Raw genomic sequence first — 22,073 nt, 5'->3', positions numbered from 1 at the left:
TCTTCGTAAGATACACTTTAAATGATTTCTGGTATGAATTTTAACGAATTGTTGTGATTTCTATTATTACTTTTTGTCTGTAAATTAAAGGCCACTCAATTGATCCACAAACTGTTCAAATTAAACTTCTATAAACCACTTCCTTTTGACCTGTTACAAAAAACCAGACCTTTCAACTTTACATTCAAAACACATGATTATTTTACAATTTCTAGTGGGAGGTTTAGGAGAAAAGTACATTCAGAATTTTAGCTATGGATCTCCTTTATGGATTTTATTTTGTTTTCCTCCAGATACTTATTTCCTCAGAAAAAAGATTTAATGTATTCCAAGTTTCTGTCATATTTCAAAATTAAAACCACACATTACTAATATATTGAGAACTTTGCTATTGATAATAGCCTTTTCCATGATAGCCTATTCTGCAAGTTATTTCTTATTCCCTCAAAATCTAAGAAACAAGTTGTTTCAGGCCAAGAGCAGAAACGACACATTCTACTTTCCAAAGACACAATTTACAAATGTCCTATCAGTGTGACTAAAATTTACTAGAAATCTCCCTTAATTGTCAGTTCTGCCACATGCTAAAATTTTAAATATTATTTTATGAATAACTTCTTGGACTATTTGAAAGATGCATTAGCGTGATAAGAGATTAGGTTTAACCACACTAAACAAAATGTTAGCCAATCTTAGTGTGGATTACTGATGTGTTTCATTATTTAAAGCTCTTACAATGATTTATCTCTGTTATGGAGACAACATTCTCTTAGTTGTTTTGGCACTAACAAGATTTAACACTGCTTTAAAAAATATGTCAGTTTTTCCATTTGAAGACTGGCAGGATATTGGAGAGCTGGGAGTCACACTAAGTTCTCTCAATCAAATATTTATTATAAAAGGCAAAATATTTCCTTAGGATTTTGAAGTGGATAAGTGGTGGAGGTCTCCCTTCAAATAAACACAAAGTTTGATTTTGGGATACATTAAATATCTAGAGGCAACTTTCGCATTGGTAGCAAAATGTATTTCCATGAAAGGAAAATGGTTGGTTGTGTAGAAACATCAGAAATAATCTTTGGTACCAATGATAGTTTGTCCCCACTAAATTTCCCATCTCAGATTAACTGGTACCTCTACACCTTTGGATATCTGAATTTCAAAATAAAAGAATTTATACTTATTCTGTGAATGCATCTTAAAAATATAAGACCTTGATTAATGATTACTTTTTATAATTTATTTGTCTCACTCAATTTATTTTAGAAAGGGTTTCTAAGCACCCCAATACCCAAACCAAAATATAATCTAGAAGACAAACAAAATCAGAAACAAATCAAATTCATGATCAGACTTGGAATCCTGACTGAAGGCAATTGTTTGAGTTGTTCAATCGTAACTCATTCACGGCTCAAACTGTTTCCATCATGACTTCTGCTGACCAGGGTAGTTGGATTTCCCCAAGGCTGAGTTGTATTCCTGTGTTCTTCTTCTAATGTGCTTGGCATTGCAATGGCGGCCCAACTGTGATGAACATATTTGCTTCACTGACTAATGACAAGTGCATTGTTGGATCTTGTAAACACTACTGATTATACATTCAAACTGTGTTCTTAGTGGAAGTGGCACTTACTAGGACCTTTGAAGTCAAAATGTTTAACTTTTAGAGCACTTTGCAGGTATTTCATCAGCTGGTAGTGAATTTCTCACAAATATTCTTTTTCTCCTTCCGGTTAGGTGGCGGATGCTGAAACGCAGTCTAGTTTGGGATCCTCTTCTCAAACAGTAGGAAGCATCTTCGGGAAAGAAGTGCCTATTCAGTTTGTTTGCAAGTCTTCCAATGTGCTTATTGCTTTACGCACTTTCCTGTTGTCAGTTTTAGAGCTCCCTTATTATGGAGCACGTTCAATGTTTTGAATTCTAATGGCATTCTGTGTGGACTTGCAGTGGAAAAGTACCGATATTTCAAGTCATCGTAATAATGGTATTTAACAGCTTTTCCATTCAGGTCCTTAGGGAAAGGCCAGAATCCATACAGGTGGATTTCGTCACAGAATCTTGTGGCCAGTGTGTACATGAGGAGACCTGTGCTCGGCCTTTTGATGGGAACTTTGTTTGTCAGCCAGTAACTGAAAAATACACGCACATAAGACAGACATAGAACAGAAGAATTTAGAGTAATACACAACGTATCTTAGCGCCAGTAAACCACAAAGAATTAAACTAAATTAAATTTTACATGTATCCTTATTCAAAAGAATCCCAAGACTACTGAAAAAATAGTTCTTAAGCATTTAAGACACTTAATATGTTGTAAGTAAAGTAAGTAAAGGCCCTCCCGTTGATCATCGATTTGCTCGAGCGGGCCCAGTAACGTCTCCGTTGGAGACTTTGTTGTTACTGTGTCTTGATGTAGGTTTTTTTAATCCTTTATTTCCTTGCTCAGTTTTGTGTTAAGGGACATGTAGCATAGATAAACAATAGTATGGAATCTCATATTCAAAATAAACTAGCAGCTAGCTGTTATATAATGCAGAGTAGAGTGTTCTCAAGAAATGCCAAGTATAAATGCATAAATGGTACAGTGTTTGGGCAGAGATGAAATAATTCCTTTAGAAAAAGTGGAAATTATTCATAGAGACTTTCAAAATCTCTAATATTTTAATGACAAATCTGAACAAATATATGTTCTGCATAAATTGTACCCACTTGTTTCATTTCAGTGTTCAAGTCAAATTTTATTAAAGCTAATTAAAACTGCTGCCTTAGCTGACAGAAAAAGAGCAACATGAAACAATAGCATAGTTGTAAACAGCTCACTAGCAGAGTTTGAAGTTTTATCAAATAGGGAAAAATTCTAATACCAAAAGAATTTTAGACCGTTTATTATCAAAGGCAATAAAACACTCCAAAATGTTCAGCTTCATTGTCTTTGCTCCACTTTGCTGAGCTGAAATGCATTCAAACCTGTAAGTTTCATCACCTTTGAAAAGAATAAGGCTTACTTGGCAACCCATTTCTTGTTCAGAAATAACTAAAAGAGGTCGGGAATGAAGGGCAGTAGAGATAGTTCAAGGCTTAATGCACTTGCCTTGCTTGAGTTCAATTCCTAGAGCCACGTATGGTTCCTGAGAACTGCTCAGGAGTCAACCCTGAGCACAGAGCACTGAATGAGCCCTGAGATGACTATGGGTTCCAAACTAAAACAACAATAAATAAAAACTGATCTTTTAATTTATAAATTGTTCCATTAAAATGTAATAAAATCGATGAGGTATTTTTGTTTTTCTATAAGGGCCAACCCCAGTGGGCTTCAGGGTCCAGGGGTGATTCCTCTGGTACTGGGTCCAGCATCAGTGGGCTCTCAAAGGCCTGGAAGTGCTGCTCTGTGCAGCAACTAACCTTGGTATGCTAGATAGAGGTCACCAGACTTGCACTCAGAGGTTCTTGGGGCCAGCAAGACTCTACTAAACAGTACTCACAAGGTCCAGGCAGCACCAAAAATTGACCAAGGAACCTTATGCATGATAGGTCTGCGCTCCACCCTCCTAGGCTATGTCTTCAGCCCCCATGAATATTGTTTTTAAAACTTTTGTTCATATGATTGTCCTTTGGGGGAAAACATAACCACTGTCATCTTAAAGTAAGAAGAAAGTTGAAAGCTCATGCTATATTTAAAACCCTAGCAATAGATTTGATATAATGTACTTTACTTTTCCATTTTACTAAAAAGTAATTTATAAAGCTTTCAAGAGAACAACAAATGCATCTAGACTATTAAATAAGAAAAAAAAAGGTTTGTTTTTTTGAGACAGATTGTGTACCTTTTGTTATCATGTGTGTTTTGAGGAAACCTCTTCTCACAAAATAAGATCCACAACAAATTGTTAGGAAAGAGCATCCAAGAATTTTCTCATAATATATAGCCACGTGTATAAAAACCAAAGACAATTCATTGTTAGCATTGTAAAGAAACCAAACAATTATTCAAAATAAGAGGCATAGTTAAAACTATAGTTTTGACGGTTTTGAAGATACAGATACAGCCTAAAAGTTTTCTCAATGTTTTTGTTGTTGTTGTTATTTTGTTTTGTTTTGCTTTTTCTTTGGGGCTCCACCTGGAAGTGTTCAGGGGTAACTCCTGGCAGGTTTGAGGGAGCATTGGGGTGCCAGGAATTGAAACCACGTCAGCTGCATGCAAAGCAAGTGCCCTACCTGCTGTTTTATCACTCAGGCCACTAAAGTCTGACAAAGCAAGTGTTCTCAACAATAAGTAATTCTTAAAGGAATATTTTGTGAGCGTGAGAGTGATATGTGTGTTGTTAAAACTGGGAGATGATGAAATTGGTTAGCTTTTTTAAAAAACCGGTGATTTATGTTAGTCCTTAGGAAAGAAAACAAAGTAACTAGTGAAAATTTGAATATTTTAGGGTATAAAAGGTCAAAATATATATGTGATCCCAATGCTACATTAATAAACATTTCCATTTCTGAATGATGAAGTACATCATAAAAACCTACTCAACTACATGTGGTCAAGTACAGAATACCCCAGCAACTTTTACAAGACACTGTAAATTAGAATATTCCTGAAGGCAAAATGATCCTTAAATGCTTCCTAACATGCTAGAAATGTACAATAATTCAATTATCATTTGATCCAGAGCACTGTATGAAACGCTGCAAATAGAAAATCAATTACTTCTCAAGTAAACGACAATTTGAAAGCAGAGCAGAAATGTAAGCATTATGAAGACATCAGCACATGAAATGACAGGTAAATAGTAGGGGTCCGTGAAATAGTTCAGTGGGCCAGGTGCTTCTCTTGCACTGATTCACCGCCATGCAATTCAGGCACTGCATTTAGTCCCTGAGTACTGCCAAAGATCATCTTTGAGCACAGAGGCAGAAATAATCCTAACATTGCTAGGTGTGCCCCCCGTCAATAAAGGAAAAAAAAGTACAACAACAAGTACAAGCCCCACAACAAAAAGATATACAAAATGCTTTGGTGACGTGTCTTTGTGGGTTTTCATAAGTATAAAATTAGTTTTTTTCCAGCTAGTTTTGTTTAGTGCAGGGGGTAGTAGCAGAGGTGTTTCAGCCAAGAACCTAAATGGATTGAAGGAAACAATTATCTCCCACCCCTTAGAAATGAGTGAGAAACAGACCTTAGCTATCATCAAAACAGAGGAGATGGTTGACTGTGTCATCAGTTTCTTTATCTGAATGCTTTAGATTTTAATCTTTATTTATTATTATTTTTTGAAGGAGTTTCACAAGCAGTGGTATTAACATCTTACTTCTGACGCTATGCTCAGTGATCACTCCTAGAAGGCTTGAGGGATTATAAGGGGCACCCGGGACCAAATCTGGGTTGAAGCCTGCCAGGCAATTGCCCTATCCTGGTATATAAAAAATACCATCTCAACAATTATTTTATGTTTTATTTCATGTATAACTTATGATTTCCCTCTTCCTTACTCTTTTTTTTTTATCAAATTCCTTCCATCTTTCCTTCATTTTAGTTTTTATTGTTTAATATTCTATTCTGCTGTATGAAGACGACCCACATTTGAACATTATGTGTAAATAGAAGCTTTCTGACTTTGCAAAGTTGCAGTGTCTCTATAGATTAATTTTTCAGCATGGAAGCCCTGTTCTTGCCTAATATGTTTTCTTCTCCCCTAAAATATAGTACTGTTTCTTACTTTAAAAAAATCCAACACTTGAAATATTTTTATACACCAATTAAGAGGACTTCAGAGACCATAGCTTTACTTACAAAACATGGGTGTGAATCTGTGTTATAATGTTTACTTGTTTGGGTAAATCTAATTCACTTCCTTGAACTTTGGTTAATAATAATAATTTTAACACAAGGATGGTATCAAATAATAATGTGAAGGTATATAGATAAAGTTGGGGTTACTGCACATGATGCTATGTGGTTCTCAACATTGAAATTTCATCTACACCAAAATAGCTCATTTTACCTCTCAACTTCACTGACTTTGAAGCTTCATGGTAGAAGCTTTGGGAACATATTAGCTAGAAAAATGGGGTCATGTAATTTAACCTCAATGGGCCTGCTTCATGAATTGAGAAACAAAACATTTCATTCAAGGCTGAGTTTTTCTCTTCTTATAAGACACTACTTCTATTAAAGATATTTCCTCTCCAGAAACTGGGAGAAGCACTCTGTCTTGTTTTGTTTCCTCCCTGTTCCCATTTTTCCATTCTCATCTTCTTTCACGTGTTAATGTATGCAACTAGTGGTGCTTGATAAATGCTTCTTGATTTTAAAAACCAGAAATATATCTCATGATAAAAATCAGATCCTATCTCCTGAAAGAAACATAATAATGCGATGAATAAAATTATGTTTATTTCAGAGCATCTGGATGGACAGTATACCTCTGATATCTGATAAGGTCCTCTGAGCCCCAAAGGAGTGATCCGTGAGTGCAGAGTCATGAGTGGCCTTGAGAACAGTCAGGTGTGGCCCCCAATAAAATAAAAAGTATTTATTTAAAGCCATTAATTTTAGAAAGCAAAAATATATTTCAGCAGTTTTAGCACACTGATGACAGTTCATAATCTATTTTCAAACAAGGGACACTACTTTACATTTTAAACTGGAAATTCATAAGGAATAGAATGTTTTTATCTCTTAAAATAATATTCTCTACCAATGACAACATCTTGGATTTGAATTTAGAAAACAGAGCCCAAGTTTCAACCAGTTCAACTCAAGAACCTCCTACAGAAAGGCCGTGGGGGGCCCTCCACAGCTACCGAGAATGCTCCGGGTCCCAAAGAGAGCCGAGATCACCGGGAAGTCCCAGATGGGGTAGGTGCTGCATCCTGCCTCCTCCAGAGGGAACCCCGGTGACCATGATCCTCTACAAGCATAGCTCGCTTATGCAGGAACCAGGACTCTTACGCGGCAGCGCGACATCTTCTTATATATAAAGTGGTCAATGGAAAGTAAATTCTCTAGCGTTTCTCCCTGAAAATCAGGTTTAACTCTTTCACAAACCACAACACCGAATAGGAAAGAGAGAACAAAAGGGAATGCCCTGCCACAGAGGCAGGGTGGGATGGGGATGGAATGGGGGGTGGGAGGGTTACTGGGATCCGTGGTGGTGGGAAATGGTTACTGGTGGAGGAATGGGTATTCAAAATAAAATAAATAAATTTAATAAAAAAAAATAAAATGTCAAAAAAATAAATAAATTTCAGGGTTCACTGGCAAACATAAAGTGAATAAACTAATTTAATAGCATTAATGTATCATATTGCCCACTTATATAATTTTACCTTTATAGTAAATTGTCTTATGTTAACTACCACTGATTGTGATCTTTCTACCTTGAGGAAATAAAATTTTATAACGTAAAAAAAAAAAAGAACCTCCTATAAAATTGAACATTCTTTTCGCCTGGAAAGGAGTATAACATGACGCTTGCGATAACCATGCCACTGGACCCCTCCAGAACCCAGCTGCTGCCCTGCTCACAGCTGCTTATCACATGCTCGGGCCGAACCTCACCCATGAGTGAACCTTCAGAAAAACCCAAGTATGACGGACTGAGAGCTCTGGGTTCAACAGAATGGGGAACAGAGATCTCCCACTCATACACCCATCTCCAGCAACTCAGCGGTCACTCCCATAAGCCACCTCTGGTGGGAACGAGATAATCTCGTCATTGGCCACTATCCAAATCGCATGTCCTTCTCGCCTGAAAAGCAGCATAACATGACACTCGCCATAACCATGCCACCAGACCCCGCACCGGGCTGTTTCACTCGGGGTGCCCTGGAGGGGGTGGGTGAGACCTCTCCCCACCTTAAGGGGCCCAGCCATGGCAACCGAAAACTTCCAGAACTCAATTGCCGCCATGCTCACGGCCACTCTCCACACTTGGGCAGAGACTCACTCATGAGTGAATCTATTCCTGGACAAACGCGGCCACACAATACTTCAAACCACACAACCTACCCATACTCCAAGACTACCGCACCACATCTGATATGGTTCAAAGCAGGAGGCAACCTATCTTAGAGGGAAATATACATTTTGTAACAGATATATATGTACATATAGATAGATAGATAGATAGATAGATAGATAGATAGATAGATAACACATAAGATTCAACCTTTAACAACATGTTAGTCATCTCTCTTAGAAAGGCTTAATGGCCCCTGGGTGAAATACAGCAATCTCCACACTCTTTCCTCTAAGGATACTTTTTTGGTAGCATTTTCAGAAGTTTTTTATAACAAGAAACACAAAATGTATTATTTCAGTTCTACTTTGGGGCAGGGATTTGGGTTTGGGATGGTGGTGGAAGGTGTGATGGTGGTAGGGATTGGTGTTTGAATATTAAATGTAATGAAATATTTCAAACTACTTTATAAAATATGCCAAACACAGTAACAACAAAGTCTCCAACGGAGACGTTACTGGGCCCACTCGAGCAAATCGATGAACAACGGGAGGGCCTTTACCTTTACTTTATAAATTAAAAAAAAATAGAAGAACTCCCTATAGCAACCAGCTAAAAAAAAAAGGAAAATTAGTTATCATAATTATTTGAGTATTTCAACTGAGCCAGAGAACATAGGAGCTCTACCTTTTCATATTCTGGATAAGATTTTTCACAAGCTTACAGCAGATGTTATTTCACACGAAAGACACAAAAGATTATTTCTAGAGACTGTCGCTAAGATATTTAGAGTATCTTGTCTAACATGTACTACAATAGACTAAGGACAATGATGACCTGTGAGTCTAGGGGGAAACAGTCATTATAATAAGAATTCACATTGTCTAAATTTCTTTCCAGACATAACCATTTTATTGTAGAAACCTGAATTAAGGCAGGGCAAACATCTAAAGGCAAAGTTTTGCTATAAAAAGTCACCCCTTTCTTACCATGTCAGCCTTCTTCCTCTGTGAGGTCCCTACTGTATTCCTTGGCATAGGCTCATCCTATTTACTTTAGACTTTACAGCCTTCTGGTGGCTGTATTGAGATTACAAGGGTTAAGGTACTTGTCTTGCTTGAGGCTGGCCTGATTTCATCCATGGGACCACTAACTCCCTGTTCTGTAGCTTCGAAGAATAAATAATTTAAAGAAATTAATTAATTAAATTCATTTTCTGCACTGCACCTAGTAGTGCTCAGCGCTTTCTCCAGACTCCACGTTCAGGAATCACTCCTGGTGGGAACTGGACCATATGGGATTCCAGAGATCAAACCTGGGTCTGCAGCAGGGAAACCAATGATAATCTCGTTCCCGTCCAAATTTTAATTTAAAAGACGTGCTCATTGCATGATTTTGATTTTAATTAAAACAGAATTGGCAACAGAAGTCCTCAAGGCCATTTTGGACATAGAGTTCATATACATAAAAATAAATATCTATCTGGTGTTTTGGTATCAGTTCAATATCAATGGTGATGTGGTTTAAGAGCATAACATTTTTGTGACTTTTTTTTCCCTTCCAATGCAAGATTTATCACCAGTACATAGATTGCACTTTCCTCAATACACTCTCCAAGGTGTTTAAAATCACAAAATACTTTGTGGTTTTAATATATAACTTGCTTAACCATGTTGCAAAAGCCAAATGGCCTTATATAAAAGGGGAGAAATTTCCATGAGCTTTAAATGCTACTTTTTACAAGTACTTTCAGTGGCATTAAAATAAAAGCAGAATTTCATAATTTCAAGTGGTTTTAAGTTTTTTTTCTACAAGTCCTTTAATGATAGAGCTCTCTGCTCTATCATTACTCCCTTTAGGGACTTAAGGGAGACAGAAAATGCACCCTCACTACCCACTGCCCAGTGCTCCTCTATTTAACACATGTTTTACTTATGTGGTATCCAATATAGGATTCAGGTTTTGATATTAGCTCTGAATCTAAACTCTGTTCATTTGGTCCTGCCACATACATACATTTAGGTTCGTAGAGTGTTAAAAATTTTAGAGTGACATGTGTTTCTTTGGTTTTGCTAAATGACTCATATTTTATTAGTGAACACATACTTCTCATTATTTCAATCAATATTAGGAATTATATTTCACACAGTTTCAAAGTACTCTCATGCAATGCACATAATATCCTATGGTAGATGTGATCATTGCTTTTCCACAGAGGGAACGATACACGCCTATGGGAGTAAAATGACATTAAATTTCGCTCTGCCAAAGAGCTTCGTATAGGTGGAATGAGATGCACTGAACAACAGATAAGGATGAGAGGGAAAAATATTTATAGCACCTTCCAATTACTGTGATGTAAATAAATATATATGACAAGGTTGATTTCAATGAATTGGCCTGATATCAAGGGACACTGGGCTGAAAAGAGGTGACAAAATCAGCAAATGCAACGCAGAATAAGACAGCTGCAGCATAGCACTGGCTGTAAAGCAGAGAAATACATATTCTTTAGTGGGGCAGGGGAGACATACAGGGGCTAGTACAAGTGCTTGTACAAATTAGTACAAGTACAAGGTGCTTGCCTTGCTTGAGGCTGATCCTTATTTTATCACTGACACTACATATAGTTCCCTGAGTACTGCTGGGAGTGAACCCTGAGCACAGAGACTGGAGTAATCCCTAATTTGAGCCAAATTTGAACCAGCCTCCGGAGGTATTCCTTCACCCCCAACCTACTTCCTGTAAAAGCTCACAAGATAATTCAACTTTAAAGAATTTTCAGTTTGAATAAAATTCCAATTCACTGTTTACTTATACTTCATCTGTAAAAATAAAAAGGGGGATATAGCTTGCATGTTTGTTAAAAAAAAGCTTCAATGAGCACTGCTAGAAAAGTCTAACATTATTCTATTTTTGTTTTTTATTATCCATGGCAAAGATGGATATGCAGCAGATATTTAATGAGTGCTCATTATTATTTTTTTTGCTGACACTTAAGAGATTTGTAGTGTTAATAAATGGAGGATACACATGGCTTAGAAATTTCTGAGTGACACTAGTCAACAGCAAGGGAAGTACTGGAAAAGCTGATATCTTGACCAGTACTTTTTGCTAATTGTGTGATCTTGCCCAAGCATAAACTTATGCTGTCTCAATTTGTTCAGCAAAAAATGAAATTAAATTGAAAAATAAAATGAAAATAAAATGAAATTCTTAATATGGTTTCTAGTGCATCAAAAAATCTCATTTATAGAAGGCCACATGTACTTTGAATTCAGACTGAGAAACAGGGATTTTCTTCATTGAGAGGAGCAGTCTAATATTAATGTTTTGTTTTACTTCTTATTCTTCCTAGTTTTACAAAGTGAGATCTTACACAGCATGGTATTTCTCTGCCACAGCATTATGGAAATGGCTGATACCTCATCTCCACTGAAAAACTTAACTTCATTTCTGATTTTCTCTCATTTTTGAACCATGGGATTCAAAATTCTATCTATAAATTATTATATTAATTTTTGTTTATCTAAAAATTTCAATATGAATATCATTCAGATTTTTGTTTATCTAAAAATACCATTCCTTGCAATTTCATAAATAAAAACAAAGAAAATCATGTCAAAGAAAATTTGACTATTAGATATATTAAACAGAATCACCTAGAATGTATTTAGAATATCAAGAACATGCAAGAAGTTAAAATGGATTGCTCTGAAAACTATATTATATGTTAGGTAGATCTGAGTAAGGAGAAATACATCAATCTTTCCAGTTCAATCCTGGTGCCACATATGATACCCCCAAGCACCCTTAGGAGTGACTCTTGAGCTCAGAATCAAGAGTAAAGTCTCACACAGCCTGGTGTTGTCCCACCCTACTAATACATACGACCCATGCAAACAGGAAACATACCAAAGGAATTCTCATATAGAAATTCTATTTAGTATATTTTAAGACTTTCAAAATAAAATGCTTAAATACTTGAGTTAGTTATTAATATATGGTAAGAGAAAGACAGAGACAGAGACAGATGAATCAAAGGTTTTACTGACTCTTTCAACTCATTCTGAAAGACAACAGAATTTATGATACAAATTGCTAAAGTGAGAGCTGTAGCTTAAGTTCCAGGCTTTCAGCGCTTCATGTGGTGATCTTACTTGATTCCCAGCAGGAACACAAAGAGTGACCTCTATAAGCACAGCTGGGAGTAGCCCCTGAGCACCACTGGGTGTTAAGAGTCTAAAGCCATCCACGGTCCCCCGCAAACTGCTGGTGCCCAAGAGGTAATATATTAGAAACATGGCAGGAGAGTCTTTTGAAGAATGAGATAATTAAAGGAGGTTAATGCCATCTTCTCTTGTATATGACTGAAAAGAAGAGATAGGATATCTGATCAAAGGACATGCGTAAGTTATGGTACACTACAATACATTATGAAGAGATGCAAATTTGAACCCATAAAACAGATATAGTCATATAAAACATGTTCCATGAAATTGAAAAATAAGAAAAGAGAACATGGAGTGTACAAAAGAATGAAAATTAAAATCAAGTTGGAGCAATCAGAAAACTTACTAAAACTAAATATTAGAAAAACTAGAGAAAGATTTTATTTTAATTTTAATTAAACATGTCAAGAAATAAGTTCCTCAGTCAACATTGGGAGATTTTTCTAGTGATAATCCATTTTACTCTAACTTTTTTTGGTTCCATTTTTGGTCACACGTGGCAGTGCCCAAGACTTTTTCTGGCTCTGTGCTCAGGGATCACTCCTGGCAGTGCTCTGGGGACCATATGGGATGCTGGAGATTGGACCTGTGTAAGCTGCATGCCAGGCAAATGGTTTACCTACTGTATTACCTTGCTGGCTCCAGTTTGACTATAACTTTTTAAATTTGTAATTGATCTCCTAATTATCTCATGTAACTTTTTTTTTGGGGGGGTGGGGAGGGAAGGCATATCTGTGCTCAGGCCTTACTCCTGGCTGTGCTCCAGGATCACTCCTGGCTGTATATGAGGGACCAATTCAATGCCAGGGATCAGTTCCAGGTCACCGGCATGTAAGGAAAGCATCTTACCCCCTGTACACCTTCTCTGGCCCCAGTGACCTCATTTAAAAAATATTGGATTATTTACAAATGTGTACATCCAACACACAAATGTCGCATTAACCTTCTAGATAGAAAATGTGATAAAACTCATTTCAAGAAAAGTAAGAACCAACAAATGCAATCTATAATATATCCAATAGTATAAAATTCTTGCTAGGAAAGTATGCAACTAAATTTCACATATAATTCCTTTCAAAGCACGTGAAGGACATAAAATTTTAAAAATCACAAGAAATGTAAAGTTGCATAAAACTTTTCTTGTAAATGTCAAAATAATAGAATATAAGGAGGTTGGTCAGACTAGGTCATTATTTCCAATTTCTATCCCTACCACGTGGTATAAAATATTGAAGGTCCTGTCTATTTAGACACCTACCTTTCCTAAGCTTTCATTTATCCCAAATAAAATGCTTCCCACTGAGTGTGTGGGTTAAGAAAGGAGCGTTAAGGGGCTGGAGTGATAGTAGCTGTACTATGTAGGGGGTTTTCCTGTGGGGTTGAATCCCAACATTGCATATGATCCCAAGTGTCTACCAGTAGTGATTCCTGAGCTCAGAGCCACAAGAACTGCCAGTTGTGCTCCCAGTACAAAAATCAAAATAAAAAAAAGGAGCTTTCATTTGAGGGAAAACTTGACTGAGGGAATATTACTGAGGCAATATCAGGGACTCAGGATTCGGGAACTGAAATCACTGTCACTATCACTATGACTATGACCCCGTTGCTCATCTGTTTGCTCAAGCGGGCACCAGAAATGTCTCCATTCATCCCAGTGATGTGCTAGTGTAGCCCGATGGCATAATAGGGGCTCTTTCAGGGTCAGAGGAATGAGGACCATCATTGTTACTGTTTTGGGCATATGGAGTATGTCACGGGTAACTTGCCAGGCTCTGTGGTGCAAGCAGGATATCTTGGTAGCTTGCCGGTTTCTCTAAGAGAGATGAAGGCTCCTGGGGCAGCTTCCAATCATCTCCACAGGTGTTCCTAGTCAGACACATATGCGGGCAGGATACTCTCGGTAGCCTGCTGGGTTCACTGAGAGCGAGAACTAGACAATACGAGGTCACTTCCGGGAGCTTGGTTTTATAATTTCTGGATCCTGGCTGTTGATGGGGTTACATGGCAGTTGGTGGGTGTAACTGTCTAGCCACTGGAAGGTGGGGGAGCTGGGTGGAGGAGGCCCAGTCCCAAACCGAGCAGGCTTGGAGATCTCAGCCCCGGATCCCACACACCTGGGTTTCTCTGCCGGTTCCTTCATGTGTGAGGCTGTCCTAGCGTGTGGAGGGTGGTCTCAGCATGGCTGTGGCTGGATCCCAGAGGTATTCAACTGCCAGGGCTTTGCTCAGGGCGGAGACGGAAACTCAACCTGACCCCCTCCAAGGGGCCCCAGTGAGGACAGCCAGGCAAGTGGGCAGGAGACTCCACATTGTTCTCATTGGGGAGCTTGGTTTTATAGTCTCTGGATCTTGGATTTTGTTGCGGTTACACGTAATTGGTGGGTGTAACTGTCTAGCTACTGGAAGATGGGGGATCTGGTGGAGGAGGCCCAGTTCCGAACCAAGAAGGCTAGGAGATCTCAGGAAGTGAAATATATTACTATAATCAGAAATGTTATTCCTGTGTTTCTGTTCTACAATATTAATTAGGCAACAATTAAAAATTTTTTCCCATGCCACCCTGAAAGAATAGAAGTTGGTATTTAATATTTTATTAAATCAAATATTAGTAAATGCATCTTTTCTTTCTAGATGACAACGAAACTCCAATCTAACAGAATCAATGATAATTTCCCCAATTCTAATTTTACTCTGGATCACTTAATGATAATAACTTCAACATATTTTTAGATGGGATCACTACATTTATTGACTGTATTCACAAAACAGTAGCTGAAAGGAAACTCTCAGTAGATACTTTTTAACATGCTATTTTCCTTTGGTGGAAATAAAACAAACAGAAGGGTAGTTGTAAGGATTATATTATAAGGTACATGATTACTTGTAGGGGGGAAATATGATGGTGAGATACCTCCACAATATCAGAGTAACCTTTATCTTGCCTCCAACTTACCTCTCCTATGATATCTCTCATGATCATAAATATGGATAATTTCAATATACTGAATGCAAACATAAAATGGATCTTTGATACAAATATAAAGGCTAAGTCCCTAAAACAAACTGAAGGAAATATAGAATAAATTCTCATGAATATAGGCAACACCAAATGAGCAAGTGACAAAAGAAAAAATAATGAAGTGAATTCTATCAAAATGAAAATGTTTCCTGTTCAAAGAGTTTAATCAAAAAAGCAAAAAGTCCAAAAAAAGGGGGAGAAAATATATGCGAATCATATATCTAATAAGTAACTTGTATAAAAAATAAATGATGTGCTCAGAGTTATAATATATTAGGGTAGGGCTCTTTGACATCAATAAGGACAATTTTAAAGTATGCTCACAAAAAGTTATTTAAAGCACCAGTTTTCATAATAGCAAACAGAACCAACTCACATTCTAATTAGTAATGAACAAATAAAAGATAGCATATCCATCCAATGGAATATTAAAATAAAATTAAAATTGAGTGCTAATATATAAAGTTGAAAAGATAGAGGAAAGAAGAATGACTGCAAATGGATTAGAAGTCACTTTTGGGGTAAAAAATATTTTAAAATTAAGAGGAGAGTTGCATGACTGTCAATGTACTAAAAATAATATGAATTGTGTACTAGGTGGTGAATTTCAAAGTAGTAGATTATATAATCATTAAAATAAACTAAAACAATGTTAGTGAACATACTTCACATTGGTAAGAAGATAAATTTCTGAGTCAACTAAGTAAAGTAAAAAGTAAAGGCCCTCCCGTTGATCGTCGATATGCTCGAGCGGGCCCAGTAACGTCTCCATCGGAGACTTTGTTGTTACTGTGTCTGGCATATCCAATACTCTCGGTAGCTTGCCGGGCTCTCCGAGAGGGGCAGAGGAATCGAACTCGGGTCGGCCATGTTGGCTGCGTGCAAGGCAGACGCCCTACCCGCTGTGCTATCGCTCTTGAGTCAACTATTTTAATAAATTATATGCAGCTCTTGAAAATAAAATAGTAATAATTGCAAAATAAGTGAATAAACAATTTTAAAATTATGATATCTATAATTTACTGCCTATCAAAAATGTTATTATCTATGTTATCATATGCACATGTCATACATACATTTTAAACACAGAATTCCTTAAAGTAAAAAAAAAGCAGAAACAATATTAAATTGACTCCACTCTATTGTAAAATTGAAAATCTTTCATACAATAGACAAGCTTAGGCCTTAAAATGCAGTAAACTAGCACAGCTATTTCTACCTCTCTATCAGATTCACTTGGTCCCTCTCCTGTCTGTATTTCAAGACTCATGTTCTATAATTTTCTGCTGCTTGAATGTACTATCTTACTTTCTGGAAATGTAGAAAGAACTGAAAAACAGTGCAAGTGACAGGTGACTGTGAATCATAAATCTAAATGCAAATGAATTCAGCTACAGTAAAAAGGTCTGATCAGATACTCATAAACATATTTAGGTATTAATTTAGAATATTTGAGTTTAGTCCTGTTCTTGTTTTTGTTTAAAGTAACTGGTGATTTATTGCCTGCATTAACAAAGAGGGTTTAAAAATGATATATCAAGTATACTGTTATTGTCTAGTTCTTGCTCTTGGAGAACCCGGCAGACTACCGAGAGTATCCTGCCCGCACAGCAGAGTCTGGCAAGCTCCCCTTGGTGTATTCAATATACCAAAACCCAGTAACAATGATGGGTCTCATTCCCCTAACCCTGAAAAAGTCTCCAATTTGGCACTTGCTAAAATCTCAGGGTTAGGACGAATGGAGACATACTGGTGCCTGCTCGAGGAAGCCAATGAACAATGTGATGACAGTGATAAAGTGATATAGGGTGATATCAAAGCAAAAAAAACAAAAATTGAATAGTCACTTTTTTTGACTTCACAAATTTTAGTGGCAGGGAGACTTGATCATTACTTCTCTATTTGAAATGTGAACTATACAATTCAACTGAAGACACTATCATGAAACTCATACCAATTTAGAGCGTTGCCTTAGACTCTTTTAAACTATTTGTTTTACCTGTACTGATACAAAAGAATTCAGAAGTGAGAGGAAACTTTTTTTCATACACTTAGAAAAAGAATACACGTTGAGGAGATAATTAACACAGACTTTCTACCAATAAACTTATCAAAGGATGAAACACAACTTTTCTTAAAACTAAAATGTAATATAATGACTTCCTGTCACCCAAAGAGAATTTTTTCCGTAAAAAATATCTTAGATCACTTGTTTGATGATTTTCCCTACTAGAGGGAAAAATCTGACGATAGGCAATGTCTGGAAGTTGGCTTAAAAAGCATGTATACTATATTCTTGGCCATCTGTTTTTCCTTGTGTTAGTACATTGACATAGTACTATTTATGTCATGTCACAAATTTCATTTATAAACTTCCTTGATGTGCAAATATGCACAATGAAGCAAGGGATGGATGTACAGTCAGAATAAAGACTTTATAGTAATGAGAATAACTGCATTTAAAGTTTTGGGGGAAAACTACTGCTTACATTGAAAATATTAAAACATCTCCTTTTGATTCTCTAATGATCTTCTTTAACTAAAAAGGAAATAACCCTCTAAATGTTTTATCCCAATTGTTATTTTAACATCAATCTGTGGGAAGCCAAGAGCCCTCTCATAGACCCTGGCCGTGGTTCCCATGTTAGGAACTGCTTGGGACAGACATTGGTGACAGTCTCCCAGGACTTCCTGATCTCAGTGGATGCCTGATCTATAGCATGCAACATCAGGCTGACAGTTAGCTTATCTGGCCTTATCTATAGTAACCTCCAGGATGCATCTACTCCCTAAGACCCTTTGATATACAAATGTAAAGCTCAGGATGCACCTACTGCCACAAGACCCTTTGATGTACAAATGTCTACCATGAATGTTAGGTAAAGCTCTTGTTGCTGACCTTACCATATATGGTTATATTGCTTCTGCTCCTGACTGAGCTGCCGGACCCTATATAAACAGCCTGTATCCCTCAATAAAGCCTGTCCCTTTTTCTCTCTATTTCTAAACTGTACTCTGTCTCTTGTGTCTCGTTTTCATTCGGTTGGTCCCTCCTTGCACCATGGGATCAATCCTCGGGCCACCTCCGCGGGCCGGAGAGTGGTTACTGGGGCCCCCTGCATCAATCCTTTCAATAATGATGATATGGTGAATTTTAATGAAAATAATTAAAATTCTCAAACACTCTAAATATTTGTCCCGAGGCTACTTTATTTTGTACAAGATTATAAACAGGCCCTTTTTTAAATCCAGGTTTAACAATTGTGTATGAAAACAAACTCACAAATCAGGAACTTAGTTATATATTTGAAGAATAACAAATGATAAAGAAAATAAAGAACCTTCCTTGATCATTCTTTATAGTTTAATTAAATAAGCAAATCACTTAAAGAAGTAACTAAAACTGTCTACCTACATGTAACACTTGGTAAATAAGATGCTTAAACAACTTATTAGAGCCAATAATTATTCCTTGCGAACAGTGAAACAGGTACATTTCTGGAAGGAAGTTAAGTAGAACAAGCATAATAAATTTTCTAGCTTTTTTGTATGAATTTAAATCTGACTACTTTATTTTGAAATTGCAAACACAATTAAAGAAAGGAGTGAAATTCCAGGTTTCAAAAGGACAAAGTTAAAAGAGTTCTGAGTATGGTCTGTGAATTTTACCTAGAATTATGTGTATAATATTAACAGTAAGCTTCCTAAGGCAGCAATGTTGAAATGAGGAGAAAAGCACAAAAATAAGAGGTACACTGGCAGATGTTTTTGAGAGTTCCCATTTATGCTATTAAATGTGGTCTTACACATGTGGAGCTCCCTAACTCTTTAATGTTCAAGAATTTGGAGTTACCTAGTTTAGACCAACTGTCAAGTTGCTTTGGTCTCAGAACTCTAATTTAATGCGTCCAGTCCCTGCAGTAAGTTACAGGCGCTGGGCCACCCCAGGTGGGAATAGGTTTCATGCCTTGGCCTGTTCACCCTGGCGACCAGTGGCTGCCATGCTCCAGAGGCCAATGGACAGTTAGGTTTGGGCCCACACTGAGGAGACATGCAGGGCCTTCGGGATGGGAGTGAAGCCAGCCCTCTCCTCCCTGTCCCAGAGAGACACCGAGTTGCCGCCCATGAAGGGCCTCTCTGGCTCCTGATCAAGCTGCTTTACAGCCATGATCCCAGAGACTCAGAAACAAATACCGAAAGCCAGCAGCTTTTGGCAGAAATGCATCCGGACTGCACAGTAGGTTACTGTCGCTGGGCCACCCCGGGGGTGAAAGGGTGCTGTCCCTCCACCTTTTCCTCCTTGGTGGCTCAGCGGTGGCCAACTGCCACAGACCACTGGACAGTCAGGTTTGGGCACTGACAGACACGTGGGGCCTCACGGGAAGGGGGTGGAGCCTGCCCTTTCCTCCCCAGCCCAACGAGATTCCGAGTCACCACCCATGAACAGCCTCTGGCTCCTGATCAAGATGCTTAATGGCCATGATCCAAGAGACTCAGGAACAATTCTCAGAACCCAGCAGGTTTGGGCAGAAATCCCTCCAGATTTAATTATTAAAATTTCAGAATTTCAAAATTGCGCGACCACTACTGCAGCCACGCGTACCATATGTTATTCATAACCAGCAATAGAACACAAATTGTCTACTGTTGCCTTTTCAGTAGATCTGAGTATTGGGGTAAAATCCCAAATAATAATGGTGGGTCTGGTGTCAAAATATTGAATGTAATCGAAGTAGAGAGAGAGTAATGTGGAAATCATCTGCCCCACAGGTAGGGGGAGGGTGTGGGATGGGGGTATACTGGAGTTTTTGGTGGTGGAGAATGGGCACTGGTGAAGGTACAGGTGTTTCATTGTATGACCGAGACTTAAACCTGGAAGCTTTGTAACTGCTCTCACGGTGATTCAATAACTAAAATTATAAAAAAAATTTTAAAAAGTTCTCAGTGCTTTCTGCATATCTAGAGTTCTACTCTAGTGTTCTTAGAACTGTAGCACTGTCCTCCCGTTATTCATTGATTTGCTTGAGCGGGCACAGAAAGAAAAAAAAAACTACAGTAATCTGTGTGTACATATAGACTTTCAAAAAAGCCTTCTTATCATAATGTGGTCAGAATGCTGGGTTTGGAATGTTTTGAACTATTTTTATTATGTAATTCTATAGACAGAGGGGGGACTACATTGGAATGCTTTCTTTTGTTTTGACTTAGGACCACACTCAGCAATGCTCAGGGGTTATTCCTGTATCCACACTTAGGAATCACTGCTGGTCATGCTCAGGGCACCACCTGGAATGCCGCGAATAGAATCCCAGTCAGCCATGAGCAAAGTGAGTGTCCTACCTACTGTACTACCTCTCAAGCCCCTACCCTGGAATGTTATGTGGCTACATGTATTTGCATGCATCCTGGCTGGTTTCTCTCTCCCTTCAGAGCTTATTAGCCCTTACATAGTCTCACATATTCCCCTGTGGAAAACACTGAAACACTGTTCTTTTCTTCTTTCCTTCCTTCCTTCCTTCCTTCCTTCCTTCCTTCCTTCCTTCCTTCCTTCCTTCCTTCCTTCCTTCCTTCCTTCCCTCCCTCCCTCCCTCCCTCCCTCCCTCCCTTCTTTCTCTTTCTTTCTTTCTTTCTTTCTTTCTTTCTTTCTTTCTTTCTTTCTTTCTTTCTTTCTTTTGCTTTTTGGGTCACACCTGGCAATGCACAGGGGTTCTTCCTGGCTCTGCACTCCTGGCGGTGCTCAGGGGACCATATGGGATGCTGGGAATCAAACCCAGGTCGGCCATGTGCAAGGAAAACGCCCTACCCACTGTACTATTGCTTCAGCCCCAACACTGCTCTTTTCACACAGAAGTTCTATGTAAGTTTCAATTTTCAATTGATTCATCAAAACAAGCTAGTTCAGAAAGGGGAAAAATTACAAATTGCTTACATCTGTTCCACCTACAACATTATTTGTAATCTTTTAGTGATGATGGCTATGCCATCTGGGGAATATGATAGCTGAAGAGGAAGGGGGAGGGTATTATGTCAGGGCAATGAGGAAATGTCATTTGCAAAAGTCTCAAGGTTATCTCATAATTCATTAATGTGAAATTTAGTGATAGGATTTTTAGTTTTCATATATTTGGAGATAAATAATCTCTGGAATTTTTTTTCACATAAACCATAATCATGTTTCTTTTAAACAATCATACATCTTAAGCATGAATATAGTGTAAAATAAAATAATAAAATACTGGCAACAAGTTTATGATAAATAAGTAAAGCACACTAGTTTAGACTATAAGGAGTAGGACATTTCCTTTAAATTATTGAAATGAGTCTCCATTCATTATAAGATTTGGTTTGCACTGCAGATATGTGCAAATCTTAACAAAATTGCACAAGATATTCTTGTTATAAAACTTATTTCAACAACCTTATCAGGGTTATACCAAATTAAATAATGAATTTAGTATTTGACTTTCTTACCACTCAAAAAAATCTTTTAATACAAATCCAAGAAAAATAAATTACTTGAAAATTGATTTTTTTGCACCTATTTGGAAACAAATGAGGGACCAAGTATGTTAATTCCTTATTAGGAAAATGCTTTTATAATCACTAATCTTATTCACTGAGCTTCACTTGACATTCATGGTGCAAGTTAAGAGTTTTCTTCTTTATTTTTTTAATGGGAGAGTTAGAGCTAAACCTTCATTAAAATGTTGAACAGAATAAATTCAGTAAAAGGAATAAATACAAAAAATGTTTTAAAATAGGCAAGTTAATTCTCTTCTTTCAAAACACTTTCATTGCAATACCTTGGGGATGTATAGGGATAATATATTCACTAAGGTACGAGGAAGGCAACGGCATTTCTTCAAGC

General features: G+C 37.5%; 1 protein-coding gene across 1 annotated transcript in view; it reads right to left on the bottom strand.

Annotated features, from left to right (window-relative positions):
* Positions 1 to 1,195: 1,195 nt before the first annotated feature.
* The window catches only part of ST8SIA4 (ST8 alpha-N-acetyl-neuraminide alpha-2,8-sialyltransferase 4), a 103,844-nt gene continuing 82,966 nt past the window's right edge, over positions 1,196 to 22,073 (bottom strand). The window contains exon 5 of the mRNA XM_056112568.1: positions 1,196 to 2,129. Within this exon, the coding sequence (XP_055968543.1) occupies positions 1,847 to 2,129 (283 nt within the window). The 3' untranslated portion in view covers positions 1,196 to 1,846. The remainder of the gene's footprint in view (positions 2,130 to 22,073) is intronic.

This window comes from Sorex fumeus, unplaced genomic scaffold, assembly GCF_029834395.1.
Source record: "Sorex fumeus unplaced genomic scaffold, SorFum_2.1 ptg000018l, whole genome shotgun sequence".
Classification (NCBI taxonomy): Eukaryota; Metazoa; Chordata; class Mammalia; order Eulipotyphla; family Soricidae; genus Sorex; species Sorex fumeus.
Note: the sequence above shows the minus strand (reverse complement) of the source record. Positions and strands in the feature narration are given on the sequence as shown.